Source organism: Mauremys reevesii, linkage group 22, assembly GCF_016161935.1.
Source record: "Mauremys reevesii isolate NIE-2019 linkage group 22, ASM1616193v1, whole genome shotgun sequence".
Taxonomy (NCBI): domain Eukaryota; kingdom Metazoa; phylum Chordata; order Testudines; family Geoemydidae; genus Mauremys; species Mauremys reevesii.
Window position 1 is genome coordinate 24,832,317 of NC_052644.1, and position 18,950 is coordinate 24,851,266.

At 63.9% G+C, this 18,950-nt stretch overlaps 1 protein-coding gene and 1 long non-coding RNA gene across 8 annotated transcripts; one reads left to right on the plus strand and one right to left on the minus strand.

The window, feature by feature from the left end:
- Window positions 1-487: 487 nt before the first annotated feature.
- On the plus strand, window positions 488-4,816 carry FAM50A (family with sequence similarity 50 member A). The gene is made up of 13 exons (XM_039509876.1): window positions 488-738; window positions 1,170-1,254; window positions 1,467-1,566; window positions 1,893-2,038; window positions 2,254-2,330; window positions 2,920-2,986; window positions 3,239-3,300; window positions 3,377-3,453; window positions 3,587-3,641; window positions 4,099-4,147; window positions 4,327-4,397; window positions 4,485-4,595; window positions 4,692-4,816. Exons 1-13 carry the CDS (start codon window positions 628-630, stop codon window positions 4,698-4,700), a joined length of 1,020 nt encoding a protein of 339 aa, XP_039365810.1. The 5' UTR covers window positions 488-627; the 3' UTR covers window positions 4,701-4,816.
- Window positions 4,817-7,534: 2,718 nt separating this feature from the next.
- LOC120388722 lies at window positions 7,535-17,499 on the minus strand. 7 transcript variants are annotated; one of them, XR_005590639.1, is made up of 5 exons: window positions 12,560-12,811; window positions 11,975-12,185; window positions 9,807-9,996; window positions 8,743-8,939; window positions 7,535-8,436 (listed from the first exon to the last, which is right to left on the minus strand). It is a non-coding gene; the product is annotated as an uncharacterized LOC120388722 (long non-coding RNA). The 7 variants fall into 7 exon arrangements; XR_005590636.1 differs by lacking the exon at window positions 12,560-12,811 and adding an exon at window positions 17,338-17,499 and having other exon boundaries at window positions 7,536-8,436; window positions 9,807-10,034; XR_005590637.1 differs by having other exon boundaries at window positions 7,536-8,436; window positions 9,807-10,034; window positions 12,565-12,811.
- Between the last annotated feature and the right edge of the window lie 1,451 nt (window positions 17,500-18,950).

Consider the following 18,950-nt stretch of genomic DNA (forward strand, 5'->3'; position numbering starts at 1 on the left):
GCAGCGGCTGCGCTGCGTCACTCGGCGGACGGCGCGTGCGGGTGACGTCGCGTCAGCTGGTTGCTGCGGAGCGTCTGTGGGCCCGACCGCGACCGTCGCCAGGACCCCACGTGACCCCCAGCGCCCGGGACCCCCCACGTGACCTCCTAGCGCCCGGGACCCCCCACGTGACCTTCTTGCGCCTGGACCCCCCACGTGACCGCCCAGCGCCCGGGACCCCCCACGTGACCTTCTAGCGCCAGGACCCCCCCCTCGGCCCCGCGTCACCAGCTAGGGTCCCCAGTGACCCCCAGCGCCCGGGACCCCAGCGCCGCCCCCGCCCAGGACCCCCAGCGCCCGGGACCCCAGTGACCCCGCAGCGCCGCCCCCTGGGCCCCCAGCGCCGCCCCCGCCTAGGGACCCCAGCGCCCGGGACCCCAGTGACCCCCAGCGCCGCCCCCGCCTAGGGACCCCAGCGCCCGGGACCCCAGTGACCCCGTCTTGCTCCCCATATCCAGGCCCAGCCAGGCACAGGGCCCCTGACCCCCCCCCCTTACATCCCCTCCACTGACCCTTCCTAGGGTCCCGCCGGGCGCCTCAGGCCGTGGTCCCCCCCCCGCGCTCTTGGGGTCCCCCCAGCCCCCCACCATGGCGCAGTACAAGGGGGCGGCCAGCGAGGCCGGTCGGGCCCTGCAGCTGATGAAGAAGCGGGAACGGCAGCGGGAGCACATGGAGCAGATGAGGCAGCGCATAGCGGAGGTGGGGGGCTGGGGGACCCGGGGGCTGGGGGGGGGAGGAGGAGGAATGGGGACCTCTGGAGGGGAGGACAGATGGGAACCCTATGGAAGGGGGGGTAGATCCTCTGGGGGGTGCCGCTGGGGGCAGAGCCGGGGAAGTGCAGAGCCCTGGGGGAGGAGGCAGGAGGTGTTGGGCAGAGCGGCCCCCCAGTTCCTCACGCCCTAGCCCCCCGGCAGGAGGGGCAGCTGGGGGCAGAACCGGGGAAGTGCAGAGCCCTGGGGGAGGAGGCAGGAGGTGTTGGGCAGAGCGGCCCCCCAGTTCCTCACGCCCTAGCCCCCCGGCAGGAGGGGCAGCTGGGGGCAGAACCGGGGAAGTGCAGAGCCCTGGGGGAGGAGGCAGGAGGTGTTGGGCAGAGCGGCCCCCCAGTTCCTCACGCCCTAGCCCCCCGGCAGGAGAACATCATGAAGTCGAACATCGATAAGAAGTTCTCAGCTCATTACGACGCGGTGGAAGCAGAACTGAAATCCAGCACCGTGGGTGAGTGTGGGCAGGGGAGCCAGGAGTCTGGGTTCCTCCCCCCCCCCCCCAACAAACAAACAAAAACTAGACCCCACTCCCCTCCCAGAGCTGCGGAGAAAACCCAGTAGTCCTGGCTCCCAGCCCCTCTTGCTCCAGCCACTAGTCCCTGCTCCGTTCCCGGTACTGGGAGAGAACCCAGGCGTCCTGACACCCCCCCCCCCTCCCCCCAGGCCTGGTGACCCTGAATGACATGAAGGCCAAGCAGGAGGCGCTGGTGAAGGAGCGGGAGAAGCAGCTGGCCAAGAAAGAGCAGTCCAAGGAGCTGCAGCTGTGAGTGGGGTTTGGGGGTGTCTCTGATTGTGGGGCTCCCCTGCTAACTTGGGGGGGGGAAATCATTGTGTGTCTTTTCTGATGGAGGTGGCCCTTTTTAGGGGGTATTTCCTGGGGGGGCGGCTCCTCAGGCTTCTGCTCCTCTCTCCAAGGTGGGGGTCCCCATGTCCGGGGGCCCTGTTGGGGGGGCTGATCCCTCTGTGTGTGGGGCACTGACCCCTATCATTGGATGCTGATCCACACACACACACACACACACAGGGTGCTATCCCACGCCCCTGCCGGGTGTGACCCCCTCTCCCCCGGTGGGGCCTGCCCCCCTGCAGGAAGCTGGAGCGGCTGCGGGAGCGGGAGCGGAAGCAGGAGCAGAAACGGAAGATCTCCAGCCTGTCCTTCACCTTGGACGAGGAGGATGAGGAGGAGGAGGATGAGGAGCAGCTGGAGGAGGAAGAGCCGGAGCTGGAGAAAGAGGGTGGGTGGGGTGGGGAGGCTGGGCTGTAGGGGGAGCTGTGGGGCCAGGCTGGTGGTGGGATGTGTATGGGGAGGAGAGGGGGTCAGGGATGCTGCCCGTGAGGGGGTGGGGCCGTCGAGCAGGGGCCAGTCAAAAGTAGGTGCGGTGTGGGGCTGGGGAAGCCGGGGAGTGGGTCCATGCTGGATGGGGGTGTCTCATTCCCATTCTCCCCACAGAGCTGCCCCCCAAGAAGCGCAAACTGGGAAAGAATCCGGATGTGGACACCAGCTTCCTGCCAGATCGGGACCGTGAGGCACGCGCCCCAGCCGGGATCACGGGTACTGCCCTGCCCCCTCAGACCGCGAGGCACGCGCCTCCCTCCCCAGCCGGGACCACGGGTACTGCCCTGCCCCCTCAGACCGCGAGGTACGCGCCTCCCAGCCGGGACCACGGGTACTGCCCTGCCCCTCAGACCGCGAGGTACGCGCCTCCCTCCCCAGCCGGGATCACGGGTACTGCCCTGCCCCCTCAGACCGCGAGGCACGCGCCCCTGCCGGGATCACGGGTATTGCCCTGCCCCCTCAGACCGCGAGGCACGCGCCCCAAGCCGGGATCACGGGGTATTGCCCTGCCCCCTCAGACCGCGAGGTACGCGCCTCCCTCCCAGCCGGGATCACAGGGTACTGCCCTGTCCCCTCAGACTGCGAGGAATGGCCCCCTCCCTGCCCCCCAGCTGGGACCATGGGGTGAACATCATAGACTGATATCAACCCCCCTCCCCTCCCACAGCTGGGATCGCAAGGAAGGGCCCTCCCCCCGAGCCGGGACCCCAGGTAACCTGGGAGTCAGGCCCTCCCCGACTCAGCTGTGTGTGTGTGTCATGTCTCCCCCCCGCCCCCCAGGAGGAGGAGAACCGCCTGCGCGAGGAGCTGCGTCAGGAGTGGGAGGCCAAGCAGGAGAAGATCAAGAGTACGTGGCCTGGGGAACTGCCTGCCACTGGGTCCTGGGGAGGATGCCGGCGGCTGGGCCTGGTGGGGAGATGGGATGGGAGTTGGAGCCATTAGTGGGTTTGAGGAGCGGAGGGGCAGGATTCCAGCTGTCAGGGGGCATTGGGGAGGGAGGTTGTAGCCAAGGGGGTTGGACGGGATCTGGGGGGGTGTTTGGGGAGACAGGACTGTCCCCTCCCTCCATTGACCCATGCCTGCCTCCCTCCCCCGCCAGGTGAGGAGATTGAAATCACCTTCAGCTACTGGGATGGCTCCGGCCACCGGCGCACGGTCAAGGTGAGTGTGGGGCGGAGGAGGGGACAGAGGAGTGGGGGGAAGGGACGTCCCAGCCCTGATCTCCCCCTCTCCCCAGATGAAGAAGGGGAACACCATGCAGCAGTTCCTGCAGAAAGCCCTCGAGATCCTGCGCAAGGACTTCAGCGAGCTCAGGTGGGGGCCGGGGAGGGGCGCGGCTGGGGGTGCATACTGGGGAGGTGGGTTGAGGCTGGCGTGTGGGGGCAGGGACGTGGCAAAGGAGCTGGGGATGGGGGCTCTCTCTCCCCCTTCTGACAACTGCCCCCAGGTCAGCCGGGGTGGAGCAGCTCATGTACATCAAGGAGGATCTGATCATCCCCCATGTAAGTGGCTGGCGCGGGCTCCCAGCATCCCCTGCTCACGTCCCCCTCCCATCCCCCCACCCCACTCCCCATCCCAGGAGCTGTGCAGTGGCCATGACACCCAGGCCCTGCTCCCCAGAGGGTCAGTCTCTCTCCCAGGTCAATGGAGCCTGCTTGGCTCTGGTGCCTCCTGGGTCCACTCTTGGCAAGGTCAGCTCCCTGCGGCGGGGGGATGGGGTGTTAAAAAAGGGGGGCCCCCGGGGAGCCTCTTCCCCTCCCCTCCCAGTTGGAGTGTGGCAGATGGGGTTATTAGCTTGTTAGCACAGAAATCCAGGGCTCCCCCTTCTGAGCCCCAAATGACCCCTCAGGCTGGTCTTGCAGGGGCCGGCTGCATGGGGAAACTGAGGCACACACAGAGTAGTCAGAGCAAACATTCAAGGGATGTGGAATTTTAACTTTTCCCCTCCCCCTCTGCCAGCATCACAGCTTCTACGACTTCATCGTGACTAAAGCAAGAGGGAAAAGTGGTGAGTGACCCCCCCCCATCTCACTCCTGGGGGGTGGGGTGTCTAGTCACATTTGGCCCCATGACAGAGGGGAAGGTGATCCCTGACTGTCATGTTCCACCACCACCACGGAGGAACGGATTTGGGGCATCAGGGACATGCTGGGGCGGCAGAGAACTAACCTCCCTCCAACTCCCTAGGGCCGCTCTTCAACTTCGATGTTCACGAGGATGTGAGACTCCTGAGTGATGCCACAGTGGAGAAGGATGAGGTGAGTGTGTGTCCCCAGTGCAGTGGGGACCCCCCTGCCGTGGGGGAGGGCTGGCCCCACTGAGCTCTCTCTCTCTCCCCCCCCCAGTCCCATGCTGGGAAGGTCGTCCTGCGCAGCTGGTACGAGAAGAACAAGCACATCTTCCCGGCCAGCCGCTGGGAGCCCTACGACCCTGAGAAGAAGTGGGACAAGTACACAGTGAGTGGGGCTTAGTGCATGGCCAAGATGGGGGACAGGCAGCTCCGTGCTGCCTGCCCCCCCCCTCCCCTCATAATTCTCTCTCTGTCTTCCCAGATCCGATGAGAGGTGGGGCCCTGGATTCCTGCCTGTGGAGCACCTGATGGGTGTCATATCCCCATCCCCCCCCCCAAACCAAACAATCTCTCAGCCTGCTGCTCAAATAAACTCTCCTCTGCTCACCCTGTCTGTGATTGTCTTTGGTTGGGGGAAATGTTTGGTACAGAGACACACCCGCCACCACCTTGGGACTGTCCTCTGATGGGCTGAATGGAATAGCTCAGGGGCCTGCTAAACCCAGGGTGAGGGGATGAGATGAGACTACCTTGCTATTTGGCCTGGACCTTCTGTGTTCAGTCAAGATTTTTAGTGACTGATTTTAAAGCGGAGGAGAGAGGAGGGGCCAGACTGGAGTTGGCTGGGAAAAGAGGGGAAGCAGGGAGAGAGGGCTCTGATCCCCGAGGGGGGCTGTGGGGCCCCAAGACGGACCTAACGGGGGATCCGGTTATCTGTGCCTGCAAGACCTGTGGTGGACTGGAGCCTGGGGGTGCAGGGCCTGAGTCCCCTACACTCCGTGACAACTGGTGGCAGCGCTGGGATCGGCGGCACCCTGTGGATGGCGCTTCCTGCAGTAAGTGACTGGGGAGCAGTAAAATGAAGGGACGATTCACCCCTGGGCGAGTGTGGCCAGAGAGCAGGACTTTGCAGTAACAGGGTCCCCCGGGGACAGAGGAGTCTGCAGCTCGACCCTGGCAGAGAGGGGGTGACCTCAAGGTGTATGCCCAGAAGCGCCAATGAACCCATCCCTGTCTCTGAGGGAAGCAGCCGGGCAGAGGCAGTGCAGGCCCCCAGTGTCTGTCCCCGCTGGGAGTGGTCAGCCAGCTGCTGAGAGCTCCCTGAGACCTTCACACACACCCCCAGCCGGGGGGGGTCATCCTGGTGAACAAAGTAAGACCCAGGAGGTCACATACCTACAACTGGTCAACCAGGCGCAGGGATATGCCCGCAAGTGGAGGGGACCCACGAGACATGAGCTGCTATCACTGTGGCCAACGAGGGCACATTATGGCCCCAGTGCCCCAAGCTCAGGGACAAACTGGTCAGCCCCCTCAGGGTGGTATGTGGCCAGTCCCCTCATCTGGCTGGGTTTCTACCACTACCATACACCCCACCCAGGAGTATTCCTGTGACTTCTGCCAGAGGGGGAAGGATAGCTGTAAGACCCTCTGAGGGAGAAGCGCCCCCCCCCCAAGCATGCACCCCAGGGGTACTTCAGAATCCAGTATCTAAAGTCCATGCAGCAAAATGCCTGACACTCTGTCCCCTAGCAACTGAGAGTGTCTCAGCCTGCCTGGGACTTAACTAAGATGAATCTGTTGATCCATTCTGAAAACTGATAAAACCAGTTTTCTGCCAACCTGACTGAAGTCAGGCCAGGCTTTCACAAAGACAAAGCCCTGGAAAACTAAGGACAGTGTTTGAAGAACTGATAAGAACCTCTAGCATCCCACAGTTCAGATTCCAACTCTCTGGTTGAGTTATAGGTTTGTTTGAAACTCCCCTGTATTTCTAACTTTTGGTGTTTGTTAAGATATAATGAATAATCTAAAGTTGTAGACAAAGTCTAGGCATGTGTGTCTATTAAAAGTGTCTAGTGTGGCGTAATAGAACTGTCTGTATAGGCTAACACTAAGCTGGAAGGAGCTGGCTGGGTCTCACTGGAGACGCGCTGCCCTTTACTGACGCCTGCACTGGGCAATAAAGAGCTTCTGGTCAGCCCTCGCTGGTGTGGCCTGGCTCTGTGATCAGAGAACCGATATCGCTGTGGGGGTTAAAGTCCCCAACAGACTAAAGACAGACAGACACACACACACACACGCGGCAGCTCCTGGGGAACCCCCTGCACTGAGCATTACCTGCCCTTGGGGTGAGCCAGGCTGCGACCAGCAGGGCGGCCCCTGAGCCTGGCCTGAGAGTCACCGAGTCTCTGCCACCTTCGCCCAACCCCGCGTGTGTCCCACAGGCGGACTCCGCACCGCCCCCCCCCCCGCGCAATTCCTGGGGACCCCCCCCCCGGACTCCGCGCCTCCCGCACCGCCCGCATTCACCTGCCCCCCCGGACTCCGCACCGCCCGACCCCGCCCGGATTCACCTGCAATTCCTGGGGACCCCGCCACAAGCCCCCGCAATTCCTGCCCCCGTTACCCCGACACAACGTCCGGCGGTTCCCCGCGGGCGGAGCGGACTCCGGCCCCCGCCCCGGACGCCTGGGTCCCGCCCCGCTCCCTCCTCCCTGCTCCGGAGGCAGCAGCCGCCGCCGCTCCCCGCGCGGGGGCCGCCCCCGGCTTTATCCCCCCGCCGCGCCGCGCCATTGGCCGCCGCCCGGCCCCGCCCACCCAGCGCCGGCCAATGGGAGCGCCCCGCGCTGCTCCCCACTGCGCATGCGCCTGCCGGGCCGCTTGGTGCATAGACCACTAGGTGGCAGCAGCGAGCGCGGGGGGCGGGGCTGAGGCAGGCTCACTCTGTGCCCCGCCCCCCGGGAAAAGCCCTCAGCAGGTTTATAGGGGGGGGGGGCAGGTCTGACCCCGCCCCCAGTTTGTCTCTGCAGCGCCGCAATTCCTAGGCGGGGGGGGGGGTCAGAAACCTCCCCCCCCACCCCCCATCCTGGCACTGCACTTAGAGTCCAGTGAAAGGGGCAATAGTGAACGGTGCGTGTCCCCCCTTATCACCCAACTCACTATTGTCCGGGGGGGGGCAATAGTGAACGGTGCGTGTCCCCCCTTATCACCCAACTCACTATTGTCCGGGGGGGCAATAGTGAACTGTGCGTGTCCCCCCTTATCACCCAACACACTATTGTCTTATCACCCAACTCACTATTGTCCGGGGGGGCAATAGTGAACGGTGCGTGTCCCCCTTATCACCCAACACACTATTGTCCGGGGGCGGGGGGGGGGTGTCAGGGCCGTTTTGGTGCCAAAGCTTGTGCATTTCAAGCTAAAGGATGGAAAACTCCCCCATCACAGCCCCAGCTTCAAGCATTTTCACCAGGGTGGCGGCATCCCGACAGCTCGGAGGTGACATCTGCCACTCAGGTGCATGGATCATAAACATGCAAGAGGGGCTGGTTTAGGGCCTCAGTCCCGGCCCATTAAGCAATGGAGTTTTCCCCAGCTGGCGCTGACAGAGGCGGAGGTTACAGGTCTGATCAGAGATTTGCAGCAAGAGGGGGAAAATATATATATGTAACTAATGGAATAAAGGGGGGGATAACAGTAATGAAGATATAATTAGGAACTAGGAAATGTAGAAAATTGATGAGGGAAGCAAAGGAGACCAGGAGAACTCTATGGCTAGCAGAGATGTCAATAATGATACAGAAACGGCAGAAGTGTCCATATAATACTTCTGTTCTGTTTAAGAAAAATACATGAGGCAGCCCTAGCATATAATGAAACATTTTCCATTCTATAACTTCAGAGACATTTTTTAAATCAGCAGGTGCACATAATCAAGAGTTTTAAAAGAGGTGGCTGAGAAACTCACTGGGCCATTAATGGTGATTGTCAACAACTCTTGGCTACTGGGGAAGTTCCAGAACTGTGGAGGAAAGCTAACATTGTACCAGTGTTTGAAAAGGGTAAATGGGTAAGTAAAGCCTCCCAGTCCAACATGAAATGCTTGTTCTCAGAACGTAGCTGAGAACAGGAAACCAGCCTGGAGCAAGCAGGCGGAGGCTACTGGGGTCCTGCTGATGGGGTTGTTTCTTGGCCAGGGGCGGTTTCACTTTTTCATCTGTGAGCTGGAAGAAAACATACAACGATCACGGATGACCCAAGTGCTGGGTGCTGGTAAATAACAAAGAGGACAGGCCCCGACCCAGAGCAACCTGAATCAGCTGGGTGCAAGCCAGCGAGATGCATTTAACTCACTAGGGATGCAGCACGTGGGCCGTGCTCCGAGGCTGGGGGCTCTCCTGGGACACGGCGGCTCTGGAAAAGATCTGGGGGCCGTGGGAATAGGAGCTCCCAGTGCAACGCTGCTGCCGCCGCCGCCCTGGGCTGCACAAACTGGGGGCTCTCTCGTAGCAGCAGGCAGGTTATTTTACCTCGGTGTTCAGTGCTGGCGCAGAGGCTGCTGGGTCCCGGCTCTGGTTCTGGTACCCGCAGCTCCACGAGGCCGGGGATCTGTTGGAGAGGCTCCGAGAAGAGTCGTGGAGGAACTGAAGGGTCAGAAAAAGGGCTCTGGAGGGGGCCGCGCCATCGGTTTTGGGGGGTGACTCAACCACCATCTGCAGGTACCTGCCTGGGGAGCAAATATTGATAACGAGCCCAGTGAGACCGGACCCAGGTCTCCCACGGCCCTGGGAGCTGACATGGGACAAATTCAGCAGCTAACCCCAGGAGCGAGTTCCCATCCCTGGCCGTGTTCCTGAGAGCCCAGCTCGCGTCTGACCAGGAGCTCGTTCGGGGCAGGTCCCCGGCCTGCGCCATTGAGCTCCCACTGGGTCATCACACTGCTCCCTGCTGGCATTAGGAGCCATGGAAAGGGACGGGGCAGCAGCCAGGGATCCTGAAGGGCCGGGCTTACGGCAGTGCTGCCAAAGACCACTCCCTGTTAGGCCCCAGCCTGCCACGCATGTTCGCCCCTCGTCCAGACCCACTTTGGGGGGAACCGAGCCAATCTGGGGCATAACCCTCCCCCTCTTCTCCCTGCCTCTCAGCTGAACTCTGGCCCAAGTTCCCAGCCAACCTGGCAGAGTCAAACCTCAGGGCCGCTGCGTGCAAAGCCCAACAAGCAGCTCCCCGGGGTGGGGGTGGGGGGGAGCCCCAGCGCCTGGCAATCCCTGAATGCGCACAGCAAACACCACCCGGCAGTGACCTGTGGGACACATCTCGGGGCCAGGAGCTCTCGGCCGCCTCACTTTGCACACAGAGGCCCCGAAACATTTTGGGCTATGTTCACAAGGTGCCTGAGATGCGCAACTCCTCTGAGGTGAACAACCGCCCCCCCCCCCGACTCCACCCCATAGTGTAACCAGTTACATGAAATATATTCCTGGTCTGATGTTGTGACAACCCACGTTCAGGCCTCAACTCCCTGCCCTCCATTGAAGTCACTAACGTTCCTCTAGCACAAGAGAGCGTGAAGCGGCTCATGTTTGCTGCTCACCTTGTCTCAAACGTCTCCCCACTGCCCTGGCTGGAGTCCCGGCTCAGCACCCAGAACCAGCAGCTAGTGAAGGGTTGAACCAGCTTTCGTCAGCGCTCGCCTCCTGCAGAGATGACATTTTCTTCGGTTCCATCTATTCGGCTCATTCAGTTCAGTGATGGGCTCGGGCAAAGAACACGCAGACGGAGAGCTGTAAAAAAGCAGGAAAACTGGCTTCCCTCTTCCGATCTATGAATAAAACAAGGTGTGAAAAGATGAAGTTACTACTTCTAACATTACCAAGGGCCTGGTGACCAAATGCAGCCGGCTCGATTCACTCACCAACCATTCTGCCTTTGTTGAAGAAATTGATTAGCTTTAAGGAGAAACAGCCTTTAAACTGAGAAACTTTGTTCAGTAAAACTACCCTCAGCATGCTGGGTAGATGAAGAACAAACCACACATTTAAATGCTGTTTCTGTGCATTTCTCACTGAACTCAATTTCCAGCCACACAGAGCTGGACACAATCCCCAGAAGGAATCATCGGGTAGGAAACAAGAAAAGCATCGCTCAGCATTTTCTAACACCAGAAAAGGGGGGGAAATGAAGCACTGGGAGAAACCCATCGAACTGTATCATTGCCTAGAGCCAGCGTTTCGTCCAGCTGGCACAATGGCCCAAGGGCTGCAGGGGGTTATCAGAAAGTGACCGAGCAGGACCTGGGAGACACCAGAGGAATCAATGATTTAAATCAAGGTTTCCTGCTTGCCCATTAACATTGGCAATTTTATAGAGTCCTAGAGCCCAAGGACAGACAGGACCAGTGTGATCGTCTCATCAGCTGGAGAACAGCCCCACAATTCCCAGATCCGACCTGCCAGGGAAACCTCCAGTCTAGATTTCTGCTCTGCCGGCAGCAAATCACTTCCACCATTAATGATCTGCCCCGTATTTCCCATCTCACCTATTGCGCTCGCCCAACCAAGATGGGGGCCAGTCTGGCCTGCACGTTATTGGCCACATTACAGCAGTGGAGGCCAGTCTTACGGGGTGATGGTAGCCAGGACCCAGGCTCCATTACGGGATGCACGTTATTAGCAGTATTACGGTAGCTGGGACCACAGCCCCATTACCACATGCTCATTATTAGCAGGGTTATGGTAGCTGAAATCGGGGGCGGGGGGTCCCAATGAGCTGGGCTGTGCACAGACCCCCAGGGACAGAGCCCCACACACCCAGAAGAGTTCCTAGTACAAAGGTGGGCAAACTTTTTGGCCCGAGGGCCACATCTGGGTATAGAAATTGTATGGTGGGCCATGAATGCTCAGGAAATTGGGTTTGGGGTGCAGGAGGGGGTGAGGGCTCTGGCTGGGGGTGCTGGCTCTGGGGTGGGGCCAGAAATTAGGAGCTCAGGGTGCAGGTGGGGGCTCTGGGCTGGGGCAGGGGCATGGGAGGGAGTCATTGGTGCAGGCTCTGGCTGGCGCTTACCTCAAGCAGCTCCTGGAAGCAGCAGCATGTCCCCCCTCCGGCTCCTACGTGGAGGTGCAGCCAGGTGGCTCTGCGCACTGCCCCCTCCACAGGCACCGCCCCTGCAGCTCCCATTCGCCGCAGTTCCTAGTCAATGGGAGCTGCGGGGGCGGCACTTGGGGTGGGGGCAGCATGCAGAGCCCCCTGGCTGCCCATACACCTAGGAGCCGGAGACGGGACATGCCACTGCTTCCAGGAGCCTCGGCACACGCATGCGGAGCAGCCTCCGACCCCGCTCCCCAGCTGGAGCGCCAGGTCCGATCAAACCGGCTGGAGGGCCGGATGTGGCCTGCGGGGTGTAGTTTGCCCACCCCTGTCCTAGCCTGTCCAGCCACGGGCAGGGGCGGATGACTGAGGGACAGAGAGGGGTTTGGGGAAGAGCCGGGAGAGAACCCAGGAGTCCTGGCTCCCAGCCCCTCCTGCTCTAACCCACCAGCCCCCCGCCCCTCCCAGAGCTGTGGGGAGAACCCAGGAGTCCTGGCTCCCAGCCCCACCTACTCTAACCCACCAGCCCCCACCCCCCTCCCAGAGCCGGGAGAGAACCCAGGAGTCCTGGCTCCCAGCCCCACCTACTCGAACCCACCAGCCCCCACTCCCCTCCCAGAGCTGGGAGAGAACCCAGGAGTCCGGGCTCCAGCCGGCATGGGGCGGGGGACACACAATCTCTGCTCCTGGCCCCGCCGATGCCCCTCACAGACACCAGGTGGCAGCAGCGTCGCTCTCACAGAGCAGCCAGGCCCGACACCCCCCTCCCGGCCAGCCGCACCCCAAGGCTGAGCCGGGGGGAGAAGAGGGCAGGGCAGGGCCCGGACTCCTGGGTTCCCTGATCCTTCCAAGGTATTTTCCTTTGATGATAATGTTGCAAAAACACCTTAAAAGGGAAAAAAAAGTTACTTGGTGCTTCCAGAGCAAGTGAGCCCCCCTGGCACGCCCAGTGCACACTCACCCTCTGGCACGCCCAGTGCACACTCACCCCACCTTTGCACAAGCACCCTGCCTTTGCCCAGTGCACTCAGGGCCTTTGCACCCTCACCCTCTGGCACGCCCAGTGCACACTCACCCACCTTTGCACAAGCACCCTGCCTTTGCCCAGTGCACTCAGGGCCTTTGCACCCTCACCCTCTGGCACGCCCAGTGCACACTCACCCACCTTTGCACAAGCACCCTGCCTTTGCCCAGTGCACTCAGGGCATGCTCCCCCTGCCTTTGCACCCTCACCCTCTGGCACGCCCAGTGCACACTCACCCCACCTTGACACACCCACTGTGCCACCTCCTTTGGAGACTTGTGCCTGCACCCAGGGGTGCTCAGTCACCACCCCGCTGGTCACACCCACGTGGCTCACTCGCTCCCCCTCCCTTGCCCTGGCTGCGCCGGCTCACGCCTGGCCCGGGGCCTTGGCACGTGCCCGGCCTGGCTCCGGAGCCGCATCTGCTTCCTATCAGCAGCTCTGGGGTTTTACATTTCAGCTGTTTACATGGCAGGCGGGACGGTGAATCACGGTGACAGCCCCCCTCCCCCCAGCCGGGCCTGGGACACTGGTCCAGCCCCCCGCCCCCGACTCTCACCCAGCCGCAAACACCCCACCGCAGCCCCCTCCCCACAACCGGGCCTGGGACACCCGTCTAGCCCTCCCCCCGCCACACACACCAGGCCCCAGACACCAGCCCAGCCCCCCAACCACTGACACCCCCCCACACGGTGAGTCACAGGCAGTGAATGAGCAAAATGTTTTTTATAGCAAAAGACCGAAACTGCCAGTAACAGACCAGCTGGGGGGGGCAGGGCTGGGGGGACAGGCAGAGATGGGGACTCTGTGCCCCCTGACTGGCGCCCCATTTCCCCCCTAAACCTCCCTCCAGTGCCTGGCTCCCCCCATCCCATCCGGCACTAACTTCCCCCCCATGTGCCTCCCTACATTGAATGACCCCCCCCCCCGAGCCCCACCATCTCTGGAGTGATGAGCCCCCCGCTCAATTTTCAGCCCTTTTTTTTGCCTGGGTCCTCCAATACCTCCCAGCATCTCCCCCCCCATGCCCAGCGCCCCCCATTCCCTCCAGCTCCGTCCTCTCCCCCCTGCCCCCGCTTCCCCCCTCCATGCCCAGCGCCCCCATTCCCCCCAGCTCTGTCCTCTCCCCTGCCCCCGCTTCCCCTCCATGCCCAGCGCCCCATTCCCTCCAGCTCCGTCCTCTCCCCTGCCCCCGCTTCCCCTCCATGCCCAGCGCCCCCATTCCCCAGCTCTGTCCTCTCCCCTGCCCCCGCTTCCCCCTCCATGCCCAGCGCCCCCATTCCCGCCAGCTCCGTCCTCTCCCCCCTGCCCCCGCCCCCCATGCCCAGCGCCCATTCCTCCAGCTCCGTCCTCTCCCCCTGCCCCCGCTTCCTCCATGCCCAGCGCCCCCATTCCCTCCAGCTCTGTCCTCTCCCCACCCCGTTCGCTGCCCCATCCTTCCCCCCGTGCCCAGCGCCCCCCATAGCCCCCCGCTCTGTCCTCTCCCCCCCACCCCCCATTCGCTGCCCCATCCTTCCCCCCCGTGCCCAGCGCCCCCATTCCCCCCAGCTCCGTCCTCTCCCCCTGCCCCACCGCTGGCTGCCCCGTCCCTTCCCCCTCCCCGTGCCCATGGGGCGTTGCCATGGCGTCCATCCTCTGTCTCCTCGCTCCATCACCATGGAAACGCGCCCGGGTGCAGCGGTGGCAGCATGTGCTGATCCCCCCCCTCCCCCCCCTGACATGGGGGGGCCTCCAGGGAGGGGGATGGGGGGGGAACAAGGGGGAAGTGGATCAATGGGGGGGCTGGGTTTTGGGGGGTGGGAGCTCCTCAGGTGGGACCCCTGGGCTCAGATCTCCCCAGAAGGGGGCACCAGATGGGCTGTCAGGGTCTGCAGGTCGGGAGTGAGGGGCACCGACAGGGCTGGGGGGGCTGGGTGTGAGGGGCACCAGCAGGGCTGGGGGGGCTGGGTGTGAGGGGCACCGGCAGGGCTGGGCTGGCAAGGGCTGCAGGTCGGGAGTGAGAGGCTCCAGCAGGGCTGCGGGGGGGCAGGGCTGGGCTGGCAGGGGCTGCAGGTCGGGAGTGAGGGGCACCGACAGAGCTGGGGGGGCTGGGTGTGAGGGGCACCGGCAGGGCTGGGCTGGCAGGGGCTGCAGGTCCGGAGTGAGGGGCACCGACCGGGCTGGGGGGGCTGGGTGTGAGGGGCACCAGCAGGGCTGGGCTGGCAGGGGCTGCAGGTCGGGAGTGAGGGGCACCAGCAGGGCTGCGGGGGGGGGCAGGGCTGGGCTAGCAGGGGCTGCGGGTCGGGAGTGAGGGGCACCAGCAGGGCTGGGGGCGGGGCTGGGAGTGAGGGGCACCGGCAGGGCTGGGCTGGCGGGGCTGCAGGTCGGGAGTGAGGGGCACCAGCAGGGCTGCGGGGGGGGGCAGGGCTGGGCTAGCAGGGACTGCAGGTCGGGAGTGAGGGGCACCAGCAGGGCTGGGGGGGGGCAGGGCTGGGCTAGCAGGGACTGCAGGTCGGGAGTGAGGGGCACCGGCAGAGCTGGGGGGGGGGGGCTGGGAGTGAGGGGCACTGGTAGAATCAGTCACTGACTCCCAACTCCCCCATCTAAGCCACTCCCCTCACAGAGCTAGGGATAGAACCCAGGAGTCCTGCCAGGCCCTGACCCACCTCCTCCGCCTCTTTTCTGCCCAGGTGTGTCTAGGAGGAGACACCCTGTGGCTCTGCCCATCGGGCTGCCAGTGGTTTCGCACCCCCTGGAGATAGTCACCGTCTGCAGGGGAGTTCCGCGCTCAGGGGAGAGGCTGTGTGATGAGGCCTTGCACACTCAAAGGGCAATGTGTCTGGGTGTCTGAATCCCTTGCACACTCAGGTGACAGGGTGTGCATGAAAAGGCCTTGCACATGTGTAGTGTGTATAAGTCCCTTGCACATTTAGGGTGTGAGTCCCTCGCATGTTCAGCAGGCAGTATGTGTGAAAATGCCTCACACCCTCAGCGTGCAAGTGAGTGACAGCCCCTTGTACACTCACGGCACCAGGGGAATGTGAATGCCTTGCACTGGCACAGTGTGTGCGAGCCCCTTGCACACCTAGACAGCAGGGTGTGTGAAAACACCTCTCACACAGTCTGTGCAAGAGAGCTCCTTGCACAACCGAGATGCAGGGTGCGTGGGGCCAGGCCTTGCACACTCCGGGCACGCGTGAGCCCCTTGCACACTCGCCCCCCTGTGGCTCCAGCCAGCGACCGCTGGGCTGCAATGAATGATCGGGCTGATCCATTCCTGCAGCGGGGGGAGGGCTCAGGGGATTGGGGGGGGCTCGCCTGGCCGCCCCATCTCCCGAGGAGGGTCCTGGGGGGAGCAGGGCAGGACGGGATCAGGGGGTCGCAGGGCAGGAGCCTTGGGGCAGCTCCCCCATCCCAGCCCCTGATGCCACCCCCCCCCGGGCCGCAATGGTGCAGCCCGCGTTTAAAGGGCCCGGCCGGGCGGGGAGGGGACAGAGCCGGAGCGGGGCGCGCGGCTGCAGCTGCAGGTAGAGCCGGGGCGGGGCCCCCCAGGATCGGGGGGCCGGGAGGGGGTCGGTGCATTGAGGGGGCCAGGATCGGTGCACGGGGGCGGGGAGGGGGTCGGTGCATTGGGGGCCCCCCAGGATCCGGGGGCGGGGAGGGAGCTCGGTGCATTGGGGGACCCCCCCAGGATCAGGGGGCGGGGAGGGAGCTCGGTGCATTGGGGGACCCCCAGGATCGGTGCATGGGGGCGGGGAGGGGGTCGGTGCATTGGGGACCCCAGGATCGGTGCATGGGGGCGGGAGGGAGTTGGTGCATTGGGGACCCCAGGATCGGTGCACGGGGCGGGGAGGGGGTCGGTGCATTGGGGGCCCCCCAGGATCGGGGGGCGGGGAGGGGGTCGGTGCATTGGGGGGGCCAGGATCGGTGCACGGGGGCGGGGAGGGGTCGGTGCATTGGGGACCCCAGGATCGGGGCATAGGGGGGCAAGGAGGTGGGCGGTGCATTGGGGGACCCCCAGGATCGGTGCACGGGGAGGGGGGGGTCGGTGCATTGGAGGGTAGGGAGGATGCTGGGTGTGTGGGGCTCAGTTCATGGGTAAGTCCCCCACAGATCAGTGCTTTGGGGTAGGTGGCTCAGGGCACGAAGGGGGCTCTGCATAGGGGGGAGGGCCAGGATTTGGGGGTCAGGGACTGGGGTGGGGAGGAGATACCCCCAGGATTGGAGCAGGGGGGCCTGGGAGGGGCAGCCCCCAGATCAGCCCCTGCAGGGAGGATTGGGGAGATGGGAGCAGAGCCTCCATACTGGGGGACTCCATCTCAGCCCTGGGGGTGCAGCCCCTCTGCCTGCTGTTACTTTGGGGGGCCCATACACAAGTTGTCAGGTGGGGGGGCTGCAGGGGTGTCACTCTGGGGGCAGGGCTGGGGCATCCCCACGGCTGTCTGAGCCCCATTCTCCCAGCAGAGTGAAGTGAGGGGATCCCCCCCATAGGTGGGCACTAAGCTGGGTCGGATGGAGGGTGGGGGGCTGGGAGCCAGGACTCCTGGGTTCTCTCCCCGGCTCTGGGAGGGGAGTGGAGGCTAGAGCAGGGGGGGTGGGAGCCAGGACTCCTGGGTTCTTTTCCTGCACAGCAATGTTGTGGGCGGGGGGAGAGCAGGTAGCCATTTCCCTGCAGATCCCTGGATGGGGGTGCGGTTCAGGAAGGGGGAGCACCTGGCTTGTGTCTTTCCTGGCCCTTTTCTGGGGCACTGGGACCCTCTCTCCCAGAGGGAGAGAGAAGCTGGGGGGCGGGCAGGGGGCTTAGAGAAAGCTGGGGGGAAGCACTGGGTCCTACGGCTGGGCCAGGGTCAGCATCACATCTGCTGGGTGGTTGTAACACAGGGTGGACTGAGCTTGTGGGGCTCTGGGGCCAGGGTGGGAAGGGGGCTTTGGGACTATGGGGCTGGGCTGGTAGGAGGCTCTGACCCATGTCTCTGTGGTTATCTCGGGGGGGGGGGGCTGTGAAAAGTAAGGGTCTGGCACCCCCCAGCCTCACCTCTGCTCCCCCTGGTCTTCTTCACCCCCTGCCAGCTCAGGGGCTGTAGTGAGGTCTCCAGGGTCCCCCAAGCTGCTGGGCACTTCAGCCTGGGGGAGGCAGGTGTGGGGCAGCAGCCCATGGGGCAGGGGGTTCCACCAGCCCTGGCTCATTGGAAGGCCCCAGGCCTGTTTTCGGGGCTCTTAAACCCTGGGAGTGGGGCGGGGTGTGATTGGGGTGGAGCTGGGGCGGGGCTTGGGAGGGACAGGGGCGGGGCCTGGCAGTGGGAGGAGCTGTGGCCTGAGGGGTGTGGAGGGGCTGTGGGGGCCTAGTGATGATGGGGGCTCGTGTGTGTTGTGGGGCCAGGGCTGGGGTCCTGGGTGTGTTGGGGGCTGCTGGGGATCCTCTGACCCATCCCAGTCTCAGGGATTCTCCCCTCTTGCCTCCCACCCGCACTGTGGCTCCCCCCCCCCTCCAGGTCACGAGCCCCCAGCCCTGGCGCTGCGGGGGAGGGGTGTTTTGACTCCTTGCACAGGGTGTTAACAAGGATCCGGGCGTGCGTGGGGGGTGTTGAGGGGGTGCTAAGAAAGGCGGGGGGGTGGCGGGTGGTGGGGCGGTCTCCCAGTGGGGAGGGCGCTGGGGGGGGTCTGATGGGGGCGAGCCTGGGCCAAGAGGTAGCCCCATCTGAAGTGGGTTGGGGGTCCGGAGAGGGGCAGGGGTTCAGTTACAGGGGATGAGCCGGGGTGGGTTGACCCTAAGTGGGGAGGGTTGGGGGCACAGGCCTAGGGGGTAACCCTGTGGGGACAGGGGCTTGTGTAGGGTGGGAGGGCTGTGTCTGCTCTGGGGAGGCTAGGGGGCACATTAGCTTGGGTGTGGGGGGTTCTGCTATGGGGTAGGGGGTCTGGGTGACCCAGGCTGTGGGGGTGTGTGGCCAGCCATGGGGAAGTGGGGATGGGGTGGGCACTCTGGCTGCAGGTGTTGGGGTCAGTTCTGGAAGTGGGGTCTGGGAGTAGCACTGGTTGCAGGTGTAGGGGGATCAGTGTTGAGCTCTCAGCCTGGGGGGGATGGGGGTCAGCCATGGGGAAGTGGGGGGATGGGGGGGAGCTCTGGCTGCGGGTGTTGGGGGTCAGCCATGGGGAAGTTGGGGGCTGGGGAGCTCTGGCTGCGGGTGTTGGGGGTCAGCCATGGGGAAGTGGGGGGCTGGGTGCGGAGCTCTGGCTGCGGGTGGTGGGGGTCAGCCATGGGGACGTGGGGGGCTGGGGGGAAGCTCTGGCTGCGGGGGTTGGGGGACAGCCATGGGGAAGTGGGGACTGGGGAGCTCTGGCTGCGGTGTTGGGGGTCAGCCATGGGGAAGTGGGGGCTGGGGTGGACACTGGCTGCGGGTGTTGGGGTCAGTTATGGGGAAGTGGGGGCTGGGGAGCTCTGGCTGCGGGTGTTGGGGGTCAGTTATGGGGAAGTGGGGCTGGGGTGGGCGCTCTGGCTGCGGGTGTTGGGGTCAGCCATGGGGAAGTGGGGGCTGGGGTGGACACTGGCTGCGGGTGTTTCAGTTATGGGGAAGTAGGGGCTGGGGTGGCGCTCTGGCTGCGGGTGTTGGGGTCAGTTATGGGGAAGTGGGGGCTGGGGTGGGCGCTCTG